Raw genomic sequence first — 23768 nt, forward strand, 5'->3', positions numbered from 1 at the left:
TCATATGTTCTCTGGGGGTGGAGAGACAAGACTTCATAAGGACTGATGATGCTGCAAAGACCACAATAATGATAATTAACTTGCTGAATTTAGAAGATTATGCTGTTAATTAGTTGCAAAATAAAGATAAGTAATAGAGCAGCAGATGGTAGGATAACACCCAGGAGAAGGAGGGTTATTACTCTGATGAGCTTTTGTGGCAGATATGAAATATGGATCTGAGTTTTTCACAAATTGTTTCTGGAGAATATTATCTTGTTTCTGTGAGCTCTTGATGGAGTGATCTAGTCCTACCAAATTTTGACAGATGCGGTGAGGATTTGTTTTCAAGGATATACACAAACAATAAAACCTTGCTAATAAAGACTTTAAAAGCTATTAAGCTGTTTGAGTAATACCAGTTTTAGTTTGCCTCTAATAACCAAATAATATCAAACAAACTTTGGTTGTCATCAGGTTTCCCCACATAATAATGCTTATATACATTTATTCTAATATTTGTTTCAATATACTTGATTTTTAAAACTGAGATTCTCATTGTATTTGGGGTGACTATCTCCCTACTCACAGGAAGCATGACATCCATCTAGTATTTTACTCCAGCATTACCTTCTAAAATACAAAACCTTTTAAATACATGAGCTGGATATCTCCTTGTGAAAATCTGTAGATATTCCTCAGGTTTTCACAATATTTCTGCGTTTGTGGATAATTTTAATCATAACTGTTTGAATTTCAACTTTTAAACTCTGTAATATAAAACTAAAAACAATTATCTTTCTATTTCTGTTTCCATAGTACATTACATTTAACAATGTAATTTTCAAAAAGAGTTTATTTACTTATAAATTTAAAAAATTATAATGTTTAAATGTTAGCATTACAATAGGGAAAGTTAAGTCCTACTTTGACTGTTTGCACATCCATTGTGCCTGATGATAGGTCTTTTATAATGCAGATAGTATTGTGCTATTTCTTTCACTTTCTACTGCCATTTTTAAATTAAATGTAAAATATACAAATTTAATAGCATGAACTGCCTTTCATTTTAGGTTAACTTTGTGAATATTTCTTTAACACAGAAATGCAGAAGTAGAAAGAATGGAGCTAGACAATAATAACAGTTATTTGCCTTATGTGCACATTAAAAAAAACAAAAACAACTAATTAGGTTTGTTTGATCTCCCAAATCTTCTGAACTTGGGCTCTCTTTCACTAATGGGTGTGCTAGTGAAACTTTAAGTAACCAGCTTTAAGCAAACACTACAAAGCGTTTCTAGGAGTTCATAGACTCTATTGGTTTGGGGTATTTTTGTGGAGGATGCTTATATCAAGATTTGCGTATGCAATCACGAGCAGAGTAGATCAGACACTCTGGCCATACACATACTAACTATATAAATGTTTATGCTCCACTGCCGTGAAAATTAGAAGTTAGCTTGTTATCACTGAACTTACATATTTGGACACTTGAGTTGGATGAAATTTAATCATTTTTACTTCTCACGGCAGTGGAAGAGGAGTGTATATATATATATGGCAAGTTGCTGTGTCTTGGTTGAGTAGTTTTTGAGACAGTAACTTTTAAAAATCTCCTAGTATGATGGCTTGAAATAAAAGAGAGCATACCCTTTAAAACCTCAGCAGAAGTTAAAATAGACATATTGTAACTAATTTGTTACAACTAATTTGTACTGTCACTACTATCTTGATTTTTTGACTCCTGAAAGTTTGTCACGTCCTGCTAAACAGCAAGTTACGATACAAGAAATACTTCTAAAGTAATTGAGATAATAAATGAAAATATATTGTAAAAAATCAGATGTTAATAACTTATGGAAAGGATATTGCATAAAATTGGCATATTAACATTAAATACTTGCTACTTTCTTTAAAAAATATTTTTTAAAAAGTGATTTGGAAGTTATGTGTTTCCCTGGTAGTCCTGGTGGTAGCTTAGAAAACTTTACCATTTAATGACCAGGATTAGTTAGAATTTTAAAGAGTCGGGGGGAAATCTTTCAATTATTGTAATTAGATCATAGAGTTTGGTTTTAGTAACTTTAGTTAGACGATTAGAAAACACTTAGGCCTTTCTGCGCTTGTTTAGCTGGAGACAGGGACTGAAATTTTGTTAGCTTGTTTTTCCAAGGTGAATTAGGAAGGTACAAATTAATTCTTGAGTTTGTTTTAATGCTGTAAAGAAAGCGTTAGAACAACTACCTAAGGGCTTAGGATTTTCAGAGTGCTGTACATATACTAAGAATTATGGGCATGTTATCTTAAAAATTTGTGTCATCCTGCCCTAATACCTGCAGCTATCCTAAATCTTTGTTGGTAGAGCTGAGCACTGGGGAAATGACTGTAAATTTGTTTTGTGTACTTTTCTGAAAGCACCTTCTTCATTCTGGGAAACTTACAAAGTTGATACAAAAATGAGGTGGGGAACAGAACTTCATTAACACTGAATTTCTGTGTACACTTGAATGGTCCCTGTCTGGGGTAATGTGTGCTGTTAATTCAATCTAGAGCAGTCACTACAGAAAAGACTTACTACAGAAGTCACTGGCTAAAGATTCCTTAATCGCAAGCCAGCAGAGGAATGTTGGAGTTTCTCGGTTCTCTTCGTAGTCCTCAAATGGTCTATCTACTGGTGGTGGTTAGGTGCTACAGTCAACTATACGGATTTGATAGTTGATGTAACCTGTCATATTGCAGACCTGAAGATTTTTTGCAATTCTGACAGAGGTAATCTGCAATCTGTTGTTCTAATTGTAGAATAGGATCCAGGAAAGCCTATCATCGTGCAAGGTAGGAGAGAGCTGTCGCTATATTCCAATGACTTAATTGTTGAGAGATATTGGATACTACAGTTCATAGAGAATATCTGCATAAATAGGTGCAAAGTCTTCTGCTTATTTTGAGCTGACCAAATGCAGCCTAGCTCCAGCATTTTTAAGACATTCTATTAATATTAGTACTTTTTAATACTGTGTTCATATTCCAAAATATGATGATACAAGTTATCAGAGTTTTCATAAACTGTCATGTATTAAGTCATTAACCTTTTCATAAACTTGGATTGGTTTCTTTAAAAATCCAGTGCTCAGTAGAAAAACGTTCTTTAATACCATTAGTCTAGTAAGGTAAATTCTTCAGTAAAACTGAAAGTTTCATGATAAATTATACAATATTCATGAAATTTTAAGAAAGAATCTGGAATTATGAGCGGTTGTATGTACTGAAATTTAGTATGACCCTTTTCTATATAAATAAAAGCTAATCTTTACATATAACCTGAAGCTGGTTATTATTTTGTGCATTATTGAGATGTTTCAGCAAAGACCTTGGCTTTTATCTAATAATTACTCATAGGAAGGATTGTAGAGGTGAGTATTTGTAAAGACCATGAAAAAGTGGAGTCATAACAAACTATTTAAAAATGGATGGAGAACACCAGAATTTTTAAAACAGAAATAAGTGTGTGTTCTGTTTTTTACCTATTTTCCCTCATGTGTGGTTGTTATCTTTCTGATCTGTGCCTGGTGTAATACCAGCCTCAGCAACTGTTTGTTCATGGCCTTCTAGTCATCTCTTTGTGGACACAGTTCATCATGAAGGAGGCTTTCTGTTTAGTTCTCCATACAGGTTACCATCCTTCTCTTTCTGAGATCTTATGTAAAGCCTCATTGCTATTGTCATGCTTGCAAGAAGTTATCACCTATTAGTAGGTACATGCCTAGATCACTGTTGAAAGCCTATAAAAAGAAACAGCTATTTTAGAGTTGGAGCTCCTGTTTCCAAAATGGAAGTAACTACTAATATAAATAATTAATAACTTCTCAAGTTAGCATGGTAGCTTATTTCCTTTTTTTTTCCTCTTCTTTTTTTCTGCTTTCAGAGATTGAAAGCAGCCTTGACCCAGCAGCACCCTCAGGTAACAAATGGAGATACTGCCAAGGGACATCCAAGTGGGTTGGTTAGGACTCAGTCAGAAGAACCACGACCACAATCACTACAACAACCTGCAACTTCAACGACTGAAACACCGGTATGACAACAGGGTGGACATGCACTTCCTACTCCCTTCTTTGTTATGCAAAAAACCCCCCCTTTTTTTCTTTACTCTTGATTTGTAAAATAGAAGTTAACGTGCTACAGACTGTAGCAGTAAAATGTTTATAGTTCTTACATGTTCTTAAATGCTTCTAAAACATATTATCCAAGATGATAATTTCAAAATAGATATTATCTATCTGCTCAAATTTAGAACTAAGTCCTTCTGATTTCTGGAGTTCATTAACAGGAAATTCTGTGGTAACTGAAAATTGTACAGCTGGTTAATACATAGTTGAAAAAACTAAGTGCTTTTATTTTGTATTTATATTGTATGTGTTTAATATTTTATATCATAAACACTCTTCAGAATTTTTTTTAACTGCATTAGGTATCATGCTTGTGTTAATTTTCTTGAAGGATCTTTTCTGGGCTGCCACACAAAGAGTTTCAACTGTGTGATTAAGTGTACTGTGTCATCCCGGGTACTGAAAAGGAGGGCTCTGAGTTTAGGAATGGTGTGCTGTCCCTTTGGGATGATAGATGAGAACAAGGGAATAAAGGGCAAGACCTCTGAGTCAGACTGGAAGTGGGAGTGCTGCTGGAGGAAAGAGATACTTCCCTGGGTGAATCCTGGAGGGTTGCTGCTGTTCTACTTCTAAAAAACTTGTTGGAATGTGTTTGCAAAATGCTTTGAAAAATCTCTAAGAGTTATTTTCAGAATTTGTAGCATAATACCAATTTTATAAAAGCTACATACTTGGCCCAGAACCAGAAGGACCTGCATCTACAGTGAAAGCACTCAGATTCTTAGACTGGCCAGTGAAATCAAATAATGTATCAAAACAAATAGGTTTGGAGCAAAAAGAGGAAAAAGGTTACCCATTGTAAAATGATCTCCTTCTTAAGGCTGCTGTTCTCCCCTACTACCCTAAGTTTTTTAAAAGAATATTTTCATAATATCACATAGCAGAGTTTTCAAGATGAAAAGCTTTCTGTTTGGTTATTCTGTGGTTACTTTTATAATTAGTATTTAAAAAAAAAAAAAAAATTGCAAGTGTTTCATTCCTAAAAGGCTGATTTGAGTTCCCAGGGTTTTTTTATTATTAGCTATCTAGAATTTATGCCAAATTGATATGCCAATTGATATGTGTTTGGAGTTTTTAATTTAAAAATAAAACTTTTTTACTGTGCTAGACTGAGTGTGCAGGTGCACCTGTGAATGTCATGTAGACAGTTATATTCTGTCTATCCTATCACTTGAAAGGATTTTAAGATCCATTATATTGTTATCATAATTCATTAAATCTTTGCCTAGGGTCTGTATGCAGCTATGAAAGGAGTATAATGTAAAATTTAAAATATTGAAATATTTTGATCCTGTCGTAATATGTGGGTGGATATAAGGGAATTTGGTATGCAGTGGTAGAGAACACATCAACAAATAGGAAATCGCGATCTGGAGATCGAGGGATCAGTGAGCATCAGCACTGACAGCATTTGTCAAACAGCTTCTATATATTGGGCATAAAGAACTGTGCAGTATTTCAGTTGTGACTAGATTTGTGGGAAGAGTATTTGGGAAGGGTGAAAAGTAGAAAATTTATTTCCTGCTAAATGTAACTTTTAAAAGCTATTTTGGGTGGAAGAGCTTTTTAAAGTTTACCTTTTGTAAATACTTGTGTCATCAGAATCAGTAAAAAAAAAAGTCTGAGGGTCCATCTAAAGAAGTATTGCTTCCAGGCTTTATTCAGTTGCAGAACGTAAACGTCATATAAATTTAACTCTGTGAAGTGAGTGGCTTCTTTTAGTGTAATTTTAAACCAAAGCTAGAGTCATGATTAAAATGTTATATGTTAATGTAATGTGGTAAGGAGTGTAAATACAGTAAAATTTTTTAAAACATAGCTGTAGAGTTAAATGACATAGCTGTCCACAAAAGAAATGTGAATAACCTGAATGTATTTAGAAATGTTGTGAATGCTTTTCTCAAGATGTGATGTGTATTTATACTAGTGCTGTAGGTTAAGTCATGAATAGTATTATACTGATAACTTCTTTAATACTTTTTACTGTTTTCAGGCATCACCAGCTCAGCCTACACCACAAACACCAAATACAGGTGGTCGGCGAAGAAGAGCTGCCAATGAAGACCCTGATGAGAAAAGAAGAAAGTTTCTGGAGCGAAACCGGGCTGCTGCTTCCAGATGCCGGCAGAAACGGAAAGTCTGGGTGCAGTCATTGGAGAAAAAAGCTGAGGACCTGAGCTCGCTAAATGGCCAGTTACAGGTATACCTTTTATTTCAAGTAAAAATGAGTAAGTTTTTCCATTCTTAGACAGTGATCCTGGATCAATGGAACTTAAACTTTGCATGAAATCTGAAATATAAATGGTTTTGTAACTGGTGGCTCAGGTCAGAATTGAAAATTGAGCAGTAATTGCGTATAGCAGTAAAATAAGAATATAAGAGAATACAGATTCCAGGATGTGTAAACTTTAGGATCATACCCTTTTGTCCTTTGTTCCATTTTAAATAACTTTCAGAGTGTGATACTAAACAAGGATGACAAGATGTGTTGGAGTAAAGGCTTATTAGCAAAGTAATAGCCCTACCTTAAAAACATCTTGCTCTTAATAATTTGTATCACAGCCTGAGTTATTTAAATAAGATTTGGTTTGATTTCCTTTGGTTCTTTTTAACTTCACTTTTTTTCCTTTAAAGTGAATGTAGTGCTCGTGAAAGGTGCCAGATTGACATCACTGGAAACTGAAGGCCTCTTTTGTCCACAGAACAGGTACAGCACAGGCAGTGGCAGTGCACATTTCACCACACTGCCCTTCCAGTGTGCGTAAATCCTATAGTGAGGGAAGTATACTGTAAGAGGGTAGTCTAGTGTATGTTGCGACTCATTTTTCCGCCTCATCTGAGGTTGTCAATCTTGGAAAGTTGTGATGTGGACACACTTTTCCCCTGTAGAACAGTCCATGACCCTTTTGTTTACTATTAAATATTAAAGCATACTTTCTTAGTTTTTTCCAGAAGCACATGAGAATTGGCACAAAGTATTGTTTCAAAATAAAAAGTCTAAAAGCTTTGTTTTGAAAATTACAGAAAGGAAAAATGATATCATTTCCTAAATGAAGCATTCATTTAGAAAATGCAATGGAAAGAGTTTTGATATGTTAAAGTTTCACTTCTTATTCTTTCATCAGAGCTGTTCACTGAGTCAAATTCACAGATCTTTTCCTTCCTATTAAAACTCCTCTTTCATGCTGTTTGACAAAGAAAATGTCCCAGTTTGACCAACAGGAAAGTAGAGCATGTTGAGATTACTTTTTATCATGTAATCAAAATTACAGTGTATCAGTCATCTTCACGTTCATGTCTTTAAAAATACTCAGCATCCCAGACTGTAAAATGGAAGAAATTCCTTCCTAAGCAGACAATGTGAAATCGTTTCCTGTGTTCCAAGAATCATGACACTGCACCAGCATTAGTTAAATTTCTTGCAAATATAGTCTTCTCATACCTGTTCACAGTCTTTAGATGCGTTCCGTTAATGCAGCACAGTCCTTACTGTAAATCCATTAATGACAAAATGATATGTAGCACCATAGCTTAAATAATCTAAGAAACAAGTGAAGGTAGATCTACAGGAAGAAAAACAACAAAAAAGATTGGCTATATTTCAGGTTTTTTAGTGACTTAATTTTTGGTATTATGTGAACTGCCTTTAACTTATACATACCAATTTTTATAACCAAAAATGATGTAAGTACTATAACCAAAAGATTTCCAGATTTCCAAGAGTTAACTCAGTAATAGTGAATTCAAGAAAAAGAATTTTCTTACGGTCTGCCAAAAGCAAAGCCGTTAACTGTGAAGAACAGAATGACTTGTAAAGAAAATTGAATGTCAGAGAAATAATTAAACTGTACTTTATGTGAAAACATTAATCAATCCTATATTTCCATAATAATTCTTCACTTGACAGCCTAACACAGCTGATCAGCATAGTGGGCAGTAATGACCCATGATTACTTACTTTATATTTAATAGTAAATTTAATAAGTTTGGAGTTTTGCCTTAGTACAGTTTTATAGACTGAGTGTTAGGGTTTAGTAGTTCATATTTTGTTTAATATCTAAATGACCTGCTCAGCTGAATTTACCGAGATGTCACATTTCCAAAAGCAGGTTAATACCAAAATGACTACATTGCATTGCTTCACTTAACAATTCTGACTTCTTTCAACATAGTAGCTTTCTTGTAATGTCTGTGTCAAAGCTTCTAATGTCAATGTCAAGGTTTTTGAGACTGGAAGCTCACTAACAGTACATACAAATTTTGAAGAGGTTTACTTGGTTGATGTATATATTTTGGTCCGTAGTTTTCAGCTTTCTGTAGATAACTTCTGCCTGCTTTCTTCTTTTAAATGTTTGAATGTCATTTCCTTTTTAAGCATTATTTTTCAAATTTTTGCTTGGGGGAAAATTTCCATCTATTACATCACGCCAGTAATGTATTTAGGTTAGGTTGGCTATCTTTATTACAGGCTTATAGTAAGTTTTTTTTCATGTTTCCAACCTTTTAAAGTTTATTTACTGTTTGGTTTTTGTGGACTGTGTTTTCTACTGATGTGTTGACTTGTTTATTGATCTTAAATTTTATATACCACATTGTGTTGCCTCTGTGCCTTGCACAATACTGCAGGGTATGGTATGCTATATAACATGTTAAGGAAATATTGACAGTGTGTCCCCCGTGGCTGCTCAATCATATTGCAGGATCAGATGCCAAAGTTCATTATATGGTCTGTATTTGGTGCCTGTTGCTTTAATAATCTTAGAGGGCAAATATTAGTAGAAGAATGGCCTGTCTTCCTCACAGGGTCATTGTAGGTTTTAAAGGATCAGCAATCAAGTGGTGGTTTGTACTAATGCTGCAGAAGCTGCTTTAGGAAGGCTAAATTATGAAAGAAATGTCTGTAAGTAAAGGTCCTTTCCCATATAGGGGTATCTTGTTGAAGTTGTCCAAAAAGAAACAGGAAGAGCAGTGTTTAACTCAGCCATAGACAATCCCCTATCCCCATAAGTCACATCTACCTGTCTCTGATGATAGTTTTCGTAAATATACCTCACAAATATTGTCCTACACCTTGCTGAGTAGGGGTTAATCTGGTCCCACTATTACATACACATTTTGGATCCAGGGAGAAATAGGCAGATACAGAAGAACATATTGTACACTGCGTGGTGTACCTTCGTAAGAATACAGAAGAGAAAGCATCTTTTGAAAAATGGAGTGTGGGTAAAAATAGACATGCTTTCCCCCAGAAACCTGCTTTCTAATGTTAGCACATTTTGAAATGTGGGAACATAAAAATTTTTCTAGACAGCATGTGAGCTATATTTCATGCTTATTTAAAGAAATGTTGATGCCTACACTTGACTTGATATCTCGTTAATGAGGAGGACCTTTCCAGTGTGAAAACTCAAAAAAAATCTTCATGCCAACTGTTGAAGTGTTTATTCCATGTGTTTCTTGTTAGCCTGTTTTCAATAAGTTAACCACATGTTAAATGACCACCACATGTTAACATGTTTTGAATGAGATGAAGAGACTTGCTATTGTCACATACAGGGTAAGAAACTACAACGTGTGTAGGAGTTGGTTCTAACAACTCCTCTTTATTACCCAGTTAGAAGTGGTTCTTACTGGTAATATGTAAATGACAACCATGGATTGCCTTTCTGTGACATTCCATGTACCATGTGTCTAGCATACTCTATTCTACTTTCAGGAATGATTTGTGCATTGCATATAGCACTGTTGGCACACAGTGTTCGTGTTAATAATAATGCTAGCTATGTATTCAGTGAGAATACCTCAACTTTTTTTTAGTATAGGAATGCTGTTCCTTTTTTTTTTTTTCAAATCTGCTTTAATGTAAGATAATGTATTTGCTTTTTCTATTTGTTAGCAAAATTCTTAGTATTTATAATACAACTGACATTAATCTATAAAAGGCCTTTTCAAAAATTTTTCATAAACATTAATTTTACTTACACTGATAAACAGCGACTTCGTACTTACATGTGCTGTTTGTGTATAAAATTCTTCCTTAAAAAGTGGGAGATAAAGGTAGAAAATTTCTGAAAACCTTTTCCCAATTTGATCACTTATTTTGCAAACGTTCCTTTAAACTAACAGAAGTATGTTTCATATTCTTGGACACTGCTGCTTCTGTAGATTATCAAGAAGTGTCTCAAAATGACATCAGCACTTCCCCCCCCCCCCCCGCCCCATGTCAATTCTGTACAGCTGCCTGCTTGGCATCCAGATTTGTGGCTCCTCAGTAAATAACGTGGTGAACTAAGAGGAGACTGAGAGCTGGAGGCAGAAGTAGTGTGCTTTCTTAACAGCCCAAGATTTCAGGACATGTAATGCCACCTGGTAGAGAATTTGTGAGGTTTTTGGTCGGGTTTTTTTCATTGCAACCTTTTTTGTTTGCAGTCACATTTTTCTTTCATTAGAAACGTCCATGAAGTCAGATTTTTGGCTTGCTTTCAGCTCTTGCTTTTGTTTTAAATATAAAGTTTCTAAAAGAAATATTTGACACAATAAAATGACTGAATAGAAAAGTAGTCCTTAATAGTTTAAGAGGATTTTGCAAGTATAAAGGCTTGAAATTTTTTGTCTTCTAGATGTAGAGAGGGGACATAAAGAGGAGCTTTTCTTTTAAAAATCTGGTGTTTTAGTTACAGTATTTGTAAACTGTGTTACTTAGTGTAATTAAACCTAATAAATTCTGTTCTTAAAAATTGTTTTCCTTACTATGGAATCCTTTTAGTTGTAATTCATCTCTTCTCTGACTGCATTGCTTTATTTCTAGCTTTCAAGTAAATAGGTTGACTTTCTTTTGTTTTATTTTTTCCAAATAATTTTAGTTGCAATCCGATTTTCCTGTCTTTTTTTCTTTAACTTGCTCCCAAATGCATAAACATACGCATTTACCAAACAATTATGTCGTGTGTGGTATATTATGCTAATGTGCAAAGGTTCGTATAGTTAAAGTAACTTCAAGTATCAATGGAAAGGATTTATATGTAAAATAAAATAATCCATGAAAAGCATATATTGTGACCAGATATGGGGATCACAAAGCGTTACAGATACCTTGATTCTGTAGATACATAAACATTTTTCTACTATGTAAAGTGAAAATGAGTCTATCAGAATGCCATACTATTCTTAATTTGGATTGTCACCTATAATGCAGTTATGTAGCGCTTTTCATCTATAGATATGAAACTGCTTCAGGGAAGGTAAGTATCACTGTCCTCCATTTTACAAATGGGGAAATTGGAGCACAAAGAAGTAAAATGACCTTGCTCAAGGTCACCCAATAGTGGAAAGGCACAGCCTGAAAATGAACCCAGTCACTAGATTCTGCAGGTGCTGTCTCCTAGATTACACTCTGCTTTAGTGACATAAGCTGACATTTCAGGATTTTGTTATTATTATCAATGATTCCTTCATACAACACACTTATGTATGGTTGCCAAAGAGAAAATTAATATGAAAATCAACAAACACTTACTAAATTATTTTCCAGTACATGAGATTTTCTTTTTCAAAGTCCGAGTACAAATATAGTCACCAAAAATCATTCTGCATTGGCTGATTTTTTTTTTTTTTTACCTTTTTTAATGTTGGCGGTGGCATCAGTTAAAATATGGGTAGTTAAATGTAGGTTTACTCTGATTAGAATTCATCACAAAACCTTGCGGAAGAGTCTTACAGTAGCTGGATCATGTGAATGAGACTATATGTAGACTGCATCTGCAAACTGAAAAAATGTTGTATTTTCGAAAAAAGCATTTCGTAGTTGCAGAAAATCATAAAATAAAGTTAGCCAAGTTTCAGCTAATGTTTATGTATTCTGAGATAAAAGAAATGTATACATTTTTGCAATATATACCAAATGGAAACTTCTTCTATTTTATCTACCCCTAAATGAACAACTGAAAATCCTGTAAAACTTAATACTTACCTTCAAAATGTGTGTAGTTTGAGCCTGGTAAAGTACATAACTTTCTTCTCCTTTAGAATGAAGTCACCCTGCTGAGAAATGAAGTGGCACAGCTGAAACAGCTTCTTCTGGCTCATAAAGATTGCCCTGTAACCGCCATGCAGAAGAAATCTGGCTATCATAGTGAGTAATGTTCCATTACCTATAGCCTTAGGCTGCATCAATGAAATACTGCCAAAGTGAACTGCATGAACATTAAAATTGAGAAGTGCGGTTCTAATATTATATTAAAGATTTTTTTTTTTAAATCTCAAAGGTTTTTGGAAGACAGGAATGAATATGTGATATTTAGAAATATTTTTGAGTCCTTTCAGTTGAAGTGTTGCATAACATTGAAGGTTTTATGTTGGTTTAATAAATGCATATGATAATTAGCATTTAAGGACTATAGGTTACTACACCTGCTTTGGAAAATATAATTAAAGTATTAAGAGCACATGATAAACCATTTTTTATACTTTATCTTAGCTTAGTACAGTGAAAGGTCCTTGTGGGTTTTTTCCTTCATCGTAATGAGATTTCAGTAGAGGTAATATAACAGCTGTCCTCATTTACCATAACATCCAGGATCAGTCAAGCCATTAAAATAATCAGATGCAGGTTCATGGCTCCTACTGTACAATGTCTTCTAGATTGTTTTGATTTCCACAGTAAGCGACTACTTTTCTATAAACAGGGTATTTTAAAAAGCAGTTCTAATACTGAAGGGGAATACTGAGAGTTTCGGTAGCATTTTTTTCTAATACACATTTTTACTTAAAGTTGCTCATTTGATTTTTTTATCCTTCCAGCATTTTAAAGGTTAATTATGCTTTCCTGACTTGTAACTTCCTTTTTGGATGTGATACCCAGTGCCAGAACCAGCTGCTGCTGCTGTAGAATAAATGGCCAATTTTGTCCATTGTACACAAATTTGTTACAAATAACTGAGCTGGGAATGCATTAGGCAACATTCATAATATATAACCCACAGCTTTCGTTTTTATGATTTAGTGATATTTCAGGATATTTGTAAATGTGAAGATTGTTTCTGCCATATGTAGCCACTTCATTTTAATTTGCCAGTGTCAGTAATTCAGGAGAATAAAGGAACATTTTGTATTGCATGCAAACAGATCCTCAGGTGCTTGCGATAAAACTTAATGGCCACCATCTTTACTTGTAGTCATTGTAAGCAATTTCATCAGAATGGGCAATATTTTTTAATTTAAAAGATTCAGGAGATTTAGCAACTCTCTATTGCCATATATATTTAGAATACTGATTTTGTCAGTTTTGAGCTTATAAATCTTGGTCCTTTGATCTCCAGTCATTTTGACAAGACGGAAAATAGCATCTTGGAGTAAATTGGAACAGTATAGAAATATGTTTGGGATTTATATTAACAATGATTGCTGCAGGGATGAGGCCATTATGGCTCCCATCTGACAGAACAACATAATTTCATACGGAAGCTACTAGGGGATAACATTATGCATGCAAGGTTTTTTTTAAAAAAAAAAAAAACAACCCAAAAAACTGTAGGTTTCTTGAATTTTGATGTTTTGAGGATGCGTGTTCCTGAATTGGCATGAAAAATATTTAAACCTAAGTCTTATACTGGCAAACTAATTACATGCTAAGGATTTCTTCATTGAAGAATTAACGAATGGCCTGTGTAGTAATGCTTATTTTCTGCCCTTAGAAAAGGACTATAATGTTCCTAATTTACTAAAGAATGCAAAATGAATAAGAACTAAAATACTAATCAGTGGAAAAAGCCTACATCTTAGAAAAAAATAAAATAATAGTAAGCAAGGAGATTGGAAGCATAGCTCACCTAGTTTCTTGAAAGTAAAAGTTCAACATGAATGATAGTTGTAATGCCATCCCTCTGAAAGGATTTTGTCACATTATCTCTGTGTGACTATTGTTAGGAAAGCATGTTGGCTAAGTGACATACCCACAGTACAATTTATGAGAGGAAAAAATGGTTTCAGTTAACACGTTCATGAAAATGGTGTTCATAGAAAGTATTTTTAAATAAACATACTATGTTCATCATGTAATCTAAGTGTAATCTAAGTCGAATCGCTTCAAAAACGTATTGAGTGGTTTAACGGTCTGTCTCTGTGGAAGAAATCGAAGACACCAGATTACAGAGCTCCTGCAGTGCTGAATATTGTGCACTGCTGAGACAGTGCTAGTTTATACCATGCAGACCGTGTTTTAACAGCTAAGTCCACAATTTAATGGGGTTTCATGTATGATGCACTTAAATAGGCACAAATAATCTGTTGGTTTTCAGTGTATTTTTGGCACTTACTTTTACATATCTTTTAAGATCTTTTGGGTTTCCCAGGCACATTTTTGTCTCACGCCAAGTGAAAAGCACGACAGTGCAGATACACCTTTCTTCTTCTGAGATTGTTCTCGGGATCATATTTTCCTTATTTAAGAAGTCTTGTGCCTGCTTCAAAAGAGAGTGTCATCAGGACAGAGAAACCAACCAGAAAAATGGTTATTGCGCTTTGAGGCAGTATGGATGAATTTCTGTTGCAATGTTTGAGTTTTCAGCCAGTTTAAACTTTTTTATTTCCCAAAGAAGGATGCTGTTGGTTCTGAATGCATCTTTAAACGTTGGGGGGGGGGGGAAGTGCCATGTATAGGAGAAATCTAAATGCTGTTCATTTATTTTTCATTTTAGCATTTCTATACCAGACTGTTTCTAAAAATCTTCTGCAGTACTCCTATATTGTCTCAGGCTTTTTCTGGACTTGGAGCAGGAAAAAGGTGAAAACTTGTGAGAAGAAAATATGTTGTGAAAATTAGAATTGTTAAAAAAAAAAATTGAAAAGGGTGTTTTCGGTATTTTTTCATGTTTTTCAAAAGGACATCATAATATTCCAGAACATTTGTATAAAACTGAATATAAAGGAAGATAAATAGAGGCTGCAATGTAGGTGGTGTTAAATGTTTTTTTTGGTGTTCTCTAGTTAGTTTTAAAGAAATGGTAGAAGGTGACTAACCAGTTTCAGACCTCTATTAATTTGAACCACTCAAACCACTATGTTCCTACAGCCTGTTCTGGACAGGCGACAGTCCTTCAGTGACTGCAGGAGATAGTCACAAAGGCCAGCTCACTGGAATTGGGCATTTCTAGGCTTGAGTCCCTCTATAGTCCGTGGATGGCCTAATGAGAATTACCATGAGGCTTCCTTTCTAGTGATTATCAGGGGACCAAAAGGAGTTCTGGATCACATGTCAATGCTTGCATACTTGCCAAAACCATTTTGGTTTTACTGGGAATTTTTCTTCTGAAGACTGAAATCCCTCTTTGTTTGCTTACCTTACCGGAAGCTATGGGTAAGCGATGCTAAGAAGCAAATAGCAGCAATGTTTGACTACACTAAAAGGGTGCTTTTTAGTACATCCTCAAAAGTCTCCTCTGTGCTTAGTTTGGTATTTTTTTAAATCTTTTCTGTAGCTCAGTCTAGCCCACGTTGTGTTCCATTACCAAAATGGCTTGCTGCTTCTCATGGCGCAGCCTGGCTAGGAGCTATGCAGCCTTCAGGAAAGTTCATGTGATGTAGGTCTATAAATTTTCAGCCTTCTAATGTACAGCACACGTTACTTCTGTAGATTCATTCCTGATTTGGACTGTGCATTTTCCTTGGTTTGAGGCAAAGCTGGGGGAACCGTTAAAAAGCTAAAATGGCTAGGCTTTTTTCTACATTGTTAGCTACATTATTCTGGTATGTATCAGTTGCACTCTTGAAACCACAGTCCTGTGCCTGGCAATTCTCTGGTCAACTAAGAAAATAGAAAAAAATCTGTCGGAACTTAAATATTACTTTCCTGTGTTCCTCTAAAAGCCTTTGTTCTTTATTCCCAGTCTTCAGGCTTAAGAAAACAAGTCACCTTTGTAATGAGGTGACTTTAAGTATCTTCTATATTCGTTGAGTAGATTTTCTTGTTTGGTTTTAATTCTTCAAATGGAGTTCTGTATTCAGTTTTTGGCCGCTATTCCTGTAAAGTTAGGGCTACATGAAGGAAGGATTTTGAAAGAAATCTAAATACCTATTCTTTAGGGTGGCACCTCATTTCTAAATATTACTTTGTAGTTATTGCAAGGATTTACGCTTCCAGTCAAATTTATTACCACCCGTCTGCTGTAAGCTCCCCCCCTCTAGTCCCTGGCATCTGAAAATCCCTGAATCATGTGCCTTTGTCTTTTCAGTACAGTATGTTTGTTCTTCTGCTCAGTGATTTGAAAACTTCTGTTGTACATTGGTGATCATAAGTATTTTCATAACTGTTTCTTGCATTGCATATATGGTCTTCCTGAGCCCATCAAAATCAGAAAATCAAGCCTTTCTCATGTTCTTTACCACTGTGATGATATTACAGATATTTCTTTCGAGTTAAGAACATATATGTTAAGGAATACAGAACAATGGAAGACCTTCCTTCTCTGGCTGAAAGATAATGATCTACTTCATCTCTATCTCTGGCTTGTAGCATTTAAAACTAACCTTTTTTCTTGAGGATAAGGAGGATTTGGCCAACAAGGAAATCAGGGATCAGCAAAAGAAGCATAATAGGGAGATTGAGATTCATAGGAGAATAACAACAGCTCTGAAGAGGAGGAGCAGGTGTCACAGCAGGGAGACTGTGTTCGATACATGTCATCCCACTTGCTGCCATTTGATTCTGTCTGAGGGGAAGAATATGCTACTCTCATAATTAGTAACTCAGTATTTTTTAGGAAGTGGCACTAGAGTTTCTGTTTTTAACAAAGTTTGTATGTGTTCCTTACTTGTTTTTACATGAGATCTTGTAGGTCTTGATAGAGGTGTAGCAAAGATGAAATCCTGTAGAATAGTGTTAACTGAATTGGCACTCGTTCATGTTCTTTCTGTTTTTGAATGGGCAAATCCTACTAAGGATCACAAACGTCTTTCAGAAGTATTTTAATTTTCTTCCTCTTGCTGTATACAGTTACCATGTAACCTTAGGATATGTGGTAGTTGTCAGCAGACCTAGCTCAATATCATCTGCCTCTATCTCTTTCAATGCTTGAAAGATCTGTTTTTGAAAAAATGCCAAAATAGTTGGCCTCATGGATAAGAACATTATGATACTTTCAAACGATTATGTCCATGCTCTTGTAGTAGAGATATAAGAGAAATTGCTAGCTTGTTCGTGTAGGCAGTATTTCTTAGAAAGAAATACAGCAGTTTTGCTTGCTTACCCATCCTTTTTGACCTTACCATTCTTTTCCAGAAGCGGTCAATAATAGAACTGTTGTTTTCAGGCTTTGAAGAGGAGTGTGTTCTTAGTATGCATGGGGTTGCTCAAAGATCTTTCTATTCTTACCCATAGCTAGTATGTCGTATAAACCTCAGTACATCATAAACTTCATTTTGTCATTGTTTGTTCATGCTTAGTGTTCCTTTTAGTTGCTGCTATTAGCCTGATTTTCTATGGAGACGAGGCTGTGATACCACAGTGGTGTTCAAGTGTCGTCCTTTCCCATCCCTTCTCTTCCCCTGGGTAACTTTTGAATTTGTAGGCCAATCTCAAGCAAATCTGAAAGGGATTGCAAAGACAAGTCTAGAGAAAATCAAGCTTTGTTCCAGTGCTATGTCACACATAATACTTCATGATGCTTCTGGCTATGTTTTTGTGTATCTTTCTATATTGTTATGTTATACAATAGTCAGTAGTGTTTTAAAAGGGACTTCCAGTATTCCAGCTGTATACTGGGTTTAAGTCAGCGTATAAAACCATTGTGAAAAATACTTGAAAACACTAAGTAGCACAAAGTGATACAAAATGTTATAATTAATTTGGTGTTCATACTTTTAATTTTGAGTGAAAAGCAGTAAGCTTATTTTCTTTTTTTTTTGTTTTTTAGTCTTTAACTCAGCTTTTTGATTGACAGTGTTTGCATGATGCCTTGGCTAACTTTTGTAACTCTGGAAATAAAGGATGATTTTAGCATGACTGGGATGTCTGTGCAAGAAAGACATTTTACATCATGCTCATCTTGTAAATTCTAGTTTTGCACAATGAGAATTATTTTTTAATCTGTTTACCCTCTGTCATGAGAAAAAATTATGCAGCTGTGTGGCTAATTCACTTCAGTTTTGTGGAGAACACCTAAAGTATTCTTGAAGATATTTTTAAAATCAGTTTTAACGATTTTAAATCTTATTGAGGCAGTTGCATACTAAAGAAGTTACTGAGCTTCACTCTGTTAAAAGAATGTGGGTTGAAAACTTGTGGAAGTATTGTCCAATTAATATAGTGGTGTAAATAATATTTTTTCGGACATCATATTCGTGATTCCAAGTATTCATTACTGAACATAGAATTATTCTCTTTTGATTGCTAAGCAAACGCAGTAGATAGCGTATGTTGAAAATCTGAAGCCAATTCATATAGCACCAAGAGATCTGGTAGCAGTTTTAATCTATAAATATTGCTTATTGACGTGAGCATTCATCATTAGAATTAGGCGTGGTACCCACCAGCTGATTTACTAGGCAGGAAATTGGACAATTTTAATCATGACTTTGAAGATGTGAAAATGTTCCTGTTTCCTGAATATTCCATACTGCAGTCCATATTTTTTGCTTACAAAGTAGTATTTTCTTTAAAAAAGGAAAATAAGATTGTTTTGCAATTTGTGCTGGGTTACACCATGAATTTTAATTATTTAGGGGAGGATTGCTGTTACCTGGGACATGGTGGTGTGCATTCCGGGGAAAAAAATAAATTAATTTTTCTTCTTCAGCTGCAGATAAAGATGACAGTTCGGAAGACATATCGGTGCCAAGCAGTCCACACACAGAAGCTATTCAGCACAGTTCTGTCAGCACTTCCAACGGCGTAAGCTCAACTTCCAAGGCAGAAGCGGTGGCCACCTCCGTTCTCACTCAGATGGCGGACCAGAGCACAGAGCCGGTGCTTTCCCAGATTGTCATGGCGCCTCCCTCCCAGTCGCAGCCTTCAGGAAGTTGATTAAAAACTTGCATTGCATCAGTTTCTTAGATATACATTTGTGACTTTAAAGGGAAATCAACAAAAGACCAGTCTCCATCTAGGAGAAATTGTAGCTTAAAATTATTCATTTTTAAAAATCCAACTTAAATTTGGCTTTAACGATTGGCAGGTGAAGATGAGACAGAACACCGGTTCTAGTCTCTTTGCAAAAGACTTTTTTTTTTAAGTATTAGTTTTACTAGTTATTTTTTGTGCTTAATGTGTAAAGTGTGTGTACAGTACAATGTGGTTTATTTCATTTTTAATTTGGTATTATTTCAACAAACATTGGGGTGAATTACTAAAGGTCATCCCCAAGACTGTGATAGTAATATTATGTGACATTTTTATACCAAAGTTCTGCATAGTCCCTATTGACTTTGTAACGTTAGCAAGGTCATAAAGCACTAGGCAAGAGAAAGACAGTAACAGTAAATTTGCTTTTAGTCTTTTTGCCTTTTTGTTGTTTTGCACATTATGAGAGGAAGAACATTGGGAGAAAAAGGTTTGGGCTGTTTTATGTATAGCATTTCAGTTGGCTTTTTAACTGTTGGGGTTTTTGATTTGTTTAATAGGGCCAGTACAGTATATGAGATACAGTACTCTTATGCACATACCTATCCTAGATGAGGATCATTACGAAATAGATTTGATTTTTTTTTTTTAATTTTAACTTGATGTCAGGTGTTTTTTTTTTTCCCCTCGAACACTTTCATTCTGCGGGGAGGAGAGCTTTATTTCTCCAGTCAGAATAGATATCTATAACTACCCTTTGTTGCTAGGCTGAAACCAGTAAGCATATTGTAAAATACAGGGTTATCAAATATGGAATACTTAGTATTCCAAAGTAGGTTGATATTTTGTGGATTTTAAAGTCACAGACTAAGGAGTTTACTCATGGTTTTGGATGCCAGAAAAGCCTAAAATCCTTCTCCAGACAACTCAAGACTTTTTTTTGTCATTGTCTTGTATTTGCAAGCTAACTTGTACTTAATTCTTGTGTAAGCACTGTCATCTTTTAGTAGCAAAAATTTTGATACCTTTCTTGTGGGGAAAAAAAAAAAAAAAATCAGTATCTACCGTATCTTGGAAACAATGTAATTATAATGTGGTGTGTGTGGTGTGTGCGTGAGAATGGTTCAGTAGTTAATGCCAGCAGTCTTTTGCTTGAATGTTTAAAGATGCCTTCAATGTGATGCTGGCTGATAGGTGATTGCAGTTTTAAAATGTTATTTACTGTGCGAACTTGGATAACTAACATTCCATGATGTAGTTTGTTTCTGATGAGATGATTGTAGGTACACTTTTTCTCATTATCCAATCATCTGTAGGATATTGAGTTTTTTAAATGTGCCATTATCTATTTTGATTCTGTACTCATGTTCAAAATACAGTACAATATTTTACAATAGATTAAGTTGTTTAAAAAAAGTAGATGTGTGCTTTCAGGTCGGAAAACTTTGTATAATAGCAAAAACAGATGCATAGTAGCAACTGGCAGTAAAGCAGGATTCCATTATGTATATAACAAAGATTTAATGCATTTATAATGGGTTGTGTAGTTCATTTGCTCTTCCTTCTCCACACTATACTATGTGTTTTTAAGTGTCAGTGCCATCAAGTTTCTATTTGATTCAGTTTTAAATCTAAAAATGTAATTGATCCACAGGAAAATCATAATTTCTACAATATATATACAACCATACTATAATGAAAACTGGACAAAGAAGTATCTAAGTCATATATGTATCATTGCAGGGCTTTAAGCATGAAAATAATAGGGATTCTAAATATTTTGTATTTTAAAACTAAGAAAGTTGAGTTGATAACCTCATGTGTTTAAAAGTCTTACTTTCCCAATTTCAAGATAAAAAGCTGTAACCGTTATGGAACGTTTCCAGGATGGTGAAATACAATGGACCTCTTGTGAGAAGGAAATTAATTGCAAAGGCACAAAATGTGAATTCTGCAAGAAAGCTATACAGTCACTTTTCATTGTAGTTTTGGTGGACTAGATAAGGCCTCGTTGATTATACTATAATTTGCTCTCCTAAACACAAAGGCTTTTAAATCATATTTATATAAGTGGAGTTTTTTATAACAAAACTGTCGCGCTTGTAAAATGAGTCTACATAAGTGTATAGGAGACGTGTAAACAGTTAATGAATTTAACAGTGGGGCTGGAAAAAGAACCATTAAAATCTGTGTTCAGCAAATAGAGAAAAGTTAGTCGTACTACCATGGATTCCGTTTTGAGACGTATGTCACACTACTTCTGTACTTAGCATTTTGGGTCTTTACATTTGACATGTTTCACAAACTGTACTGTTTTCTTTTATGTGCAGTTTGCATGAGTAAATCATCAAAGAGAATAAAATCTATCTTTAAGTTATGTTCCTATTTTAATGAAATTATAATTGTTCTAAAAGGCAGCACTGTCTTCAGACTTATTTCTTCATCCTTGCAATTGTCAGCATTTTTCTGGAAGTCATTACTATAATGTCAAAGTAATGTTATGTAAATAAGAACACATATGTTTCTTTAGAAAATAAGCCAAATTCCCTTGCTCTGCAGCTGAGCTCCAGCAGCTTCTGAGGAACAAGCCTTGTATCGTTAGTTCCAGGAGCTCAAGGTAATCCGCAGATAAAGGAGTTCATAAACGTAGCTTGGTGATCCCGAACGTTGCTCAGCCATTTCTGGTTGCCCTGAGTTCCACAGCAAAAGCGCTGTGTGTAATCAGAACTTCCAGCTAACTTGCAGATCTCTTAATCTGATTTTGATATACATGAAGCCAGGAAATAACAGCTATAGGCAGATCAACTGGTTACAGTTGTGTTGTGAAAAGTTGAGAAAGAATCATGCCCTCACACTTGATTTTTAGAGTGTTAAAAATGGTTTGGGCTTATTTGTGAATGTTATATGTGAAACATACATGGAATAGCTCATTCTGATATCATTTGAAAAGCTCTTGACAGAACCTTGATATAGAGGCTTTGGGGGAAACAAAAAGGGTAAAGTTGCTGTGTACTTGCATTTATTGCATGTGTTGACCCAAGGAAATTAAAGTTAAACTGCACACAACTTTGAGCCCAATATGAGAATAATGCCCAAGGCCTCTGTTGCTTCCTTATGTTCTTTTTCTGACTATATGAGTTATGCTTGTCGCTCCAAGGAAGAAACCACGAAGGCTGTATAACAGGGCCACTGGGGGGGGGGAACCAACCCACTTTTTAATGTCTACACTGTAAAAAGACCCGGTTTTATACCTAACTATCCAATCCAAGTAAGCTTTTTCTCTTTAAAATGCTAATAGAGGCTGGGCAAAGAAAGATACTACAGTGATGGAACGAGATGACAGAAGTGTTGGATGAGCGGTGATTTCAGCTACCAGAATTACAGAAGTAATTTGCTTAGAGACAGACACAAACATTTTAATTGGTCATCATAAATGATAATGAGGAGAAAACATAGTGAAATTAAGTGCATCCTAATAAAGTAAGGTATGTTAAATTGCACTGAAGGAAACTTCAGCAATGCTTCTTGACATGATTAATATACTCATGACAATGTGTCTAATGAAGGTTGTTTGCATTTATGTGCTGCCTGTTGCTTCCCTCAGTAGAGAAATAATTTGAACTGCGCTCATTTACATTGCAGAACAGTGAGTGTAAGATTGGCTTACAGTAGTCTTTTCCTTTACATTTATTTTTAATCATCGTATCAACAGTAATACAGGTGTGATTTAACCGGTGTCTTGTATAACACTGTGTAGGGTAGGTCCAGATGACACTACCATGAAATAATGTGGATTTTCAAAGTTTTATATTCTTTAATAGTAAGTCTCCTGTCCTTTTAATTTTAATTTTAGGTTTTAATATGACTTTTTTTTTTTCCTTCATGGAATTTAAAATCATGACCTTTCTTGTTCTTCACTTTCTTCCTCTTCAAAATACTTTTCTTTGTGTGATGAGCCCCTGAAAGTGCTTATATATTTAGTGTGGAATTTCTTCTTTTTGCATATTGCTTCCTCCTTGGTTGTGTTAACTCTCTATAGCAAACTTTTATTTCAAGAAGTAATCAGGAAAGGAATTTCTGCATGCTGTGTATCTTGTCTTCTTCAGCTAAAATAGATAGGAGAAGCTTATGAAATCTTGACATTTACATCTTCCTAGAACAAGATATATTACAAAATACATATTTAGGTCTGGAAGGACGTCCTGAATCTCCAGTATGGAATTCTTAGTGTTGCAAAAAATTTCATTACAGATGCTCTGCACAACTAATGAGTGCAGGTTGTATGCTGATGGCTTCATAATTCTGCAAAGTGCAACTATCTTCAAGAAGAGTTTCTGTCTTTCCTAGGTGTGGGGTTAGTTACCATCTAATTACATGGCTGTCAATAGAATACCAAGACACATTAACTTGATCCAATTTGTGTAATTATTTTATTTTAAGCCTTGCTCAAAGTCTCTATCCCTCTTTTATTACCACTTTTATAACAATGACGTATGTTGTTCCAAGCACGTTTTTCCTATTCATTTTGGGGGAAGAGGAGGGAAGGGAGAGAAGGTTCTTAAATCTTTAAA

At 34.9% G+C, this 23768-nt stretch overlaps 1 protein-coding gene across 6 annotated transcripts in view; it reads left to right on the forward strand.

Moving 5' to 3' along the window:
* Window positions 1-21614, forward strand: part of ATF2 (activating transcription factor 2) — a 52970-nt gene extending 31356 nt beyond the window's left edge. For 5 of the 6 annotated variants that reach the window (XM_050899857.1, XM_050899856.1, XM_050899859.1 and 2 more), the window contains 4 exons: window positions 3902-4051; window positions 6139-6345; window positions 12171-12276; window positions 18935-21614. In XM_050899857.1, coding sequence (XP_050755814.1) covers window positions 3902-4051; window positions 6139-6345; window positions 12171-12276; window positions 18935-19161 — 690 coding nt within the window. In that variant the 3' untranslated portion in view covers window positions 19162-21614. Of the gene's footprint in view, window positions 1-3901; window positions 4052-6138; window positions 6346-6779; window positions 6853-12170; window positions 12277-18934 lie in introns of those variants that run through there. The other variant, XR_007766738.1, reaches the window with a different exon arrangement.
* The last annotated feature ends 2154 nt before the right edge of the window (window positions 21615-23768 follow it).

The sequence above is a fragment of the Gymnogyps californianus genome, chromosome 7 (assembly GCF_018139145.2).
Source record: "Gymnogyps californianus isolate 813 chromosome 7, ASM1813914v2, whole genome shotgun sequence".
Classification (NCBI taxonomy): Eukaryota; Metazoa; Chordata; class Aves; order Accipitriformes; family Cathartidae; genus Gymnogyps; species Gymnogyps californianus.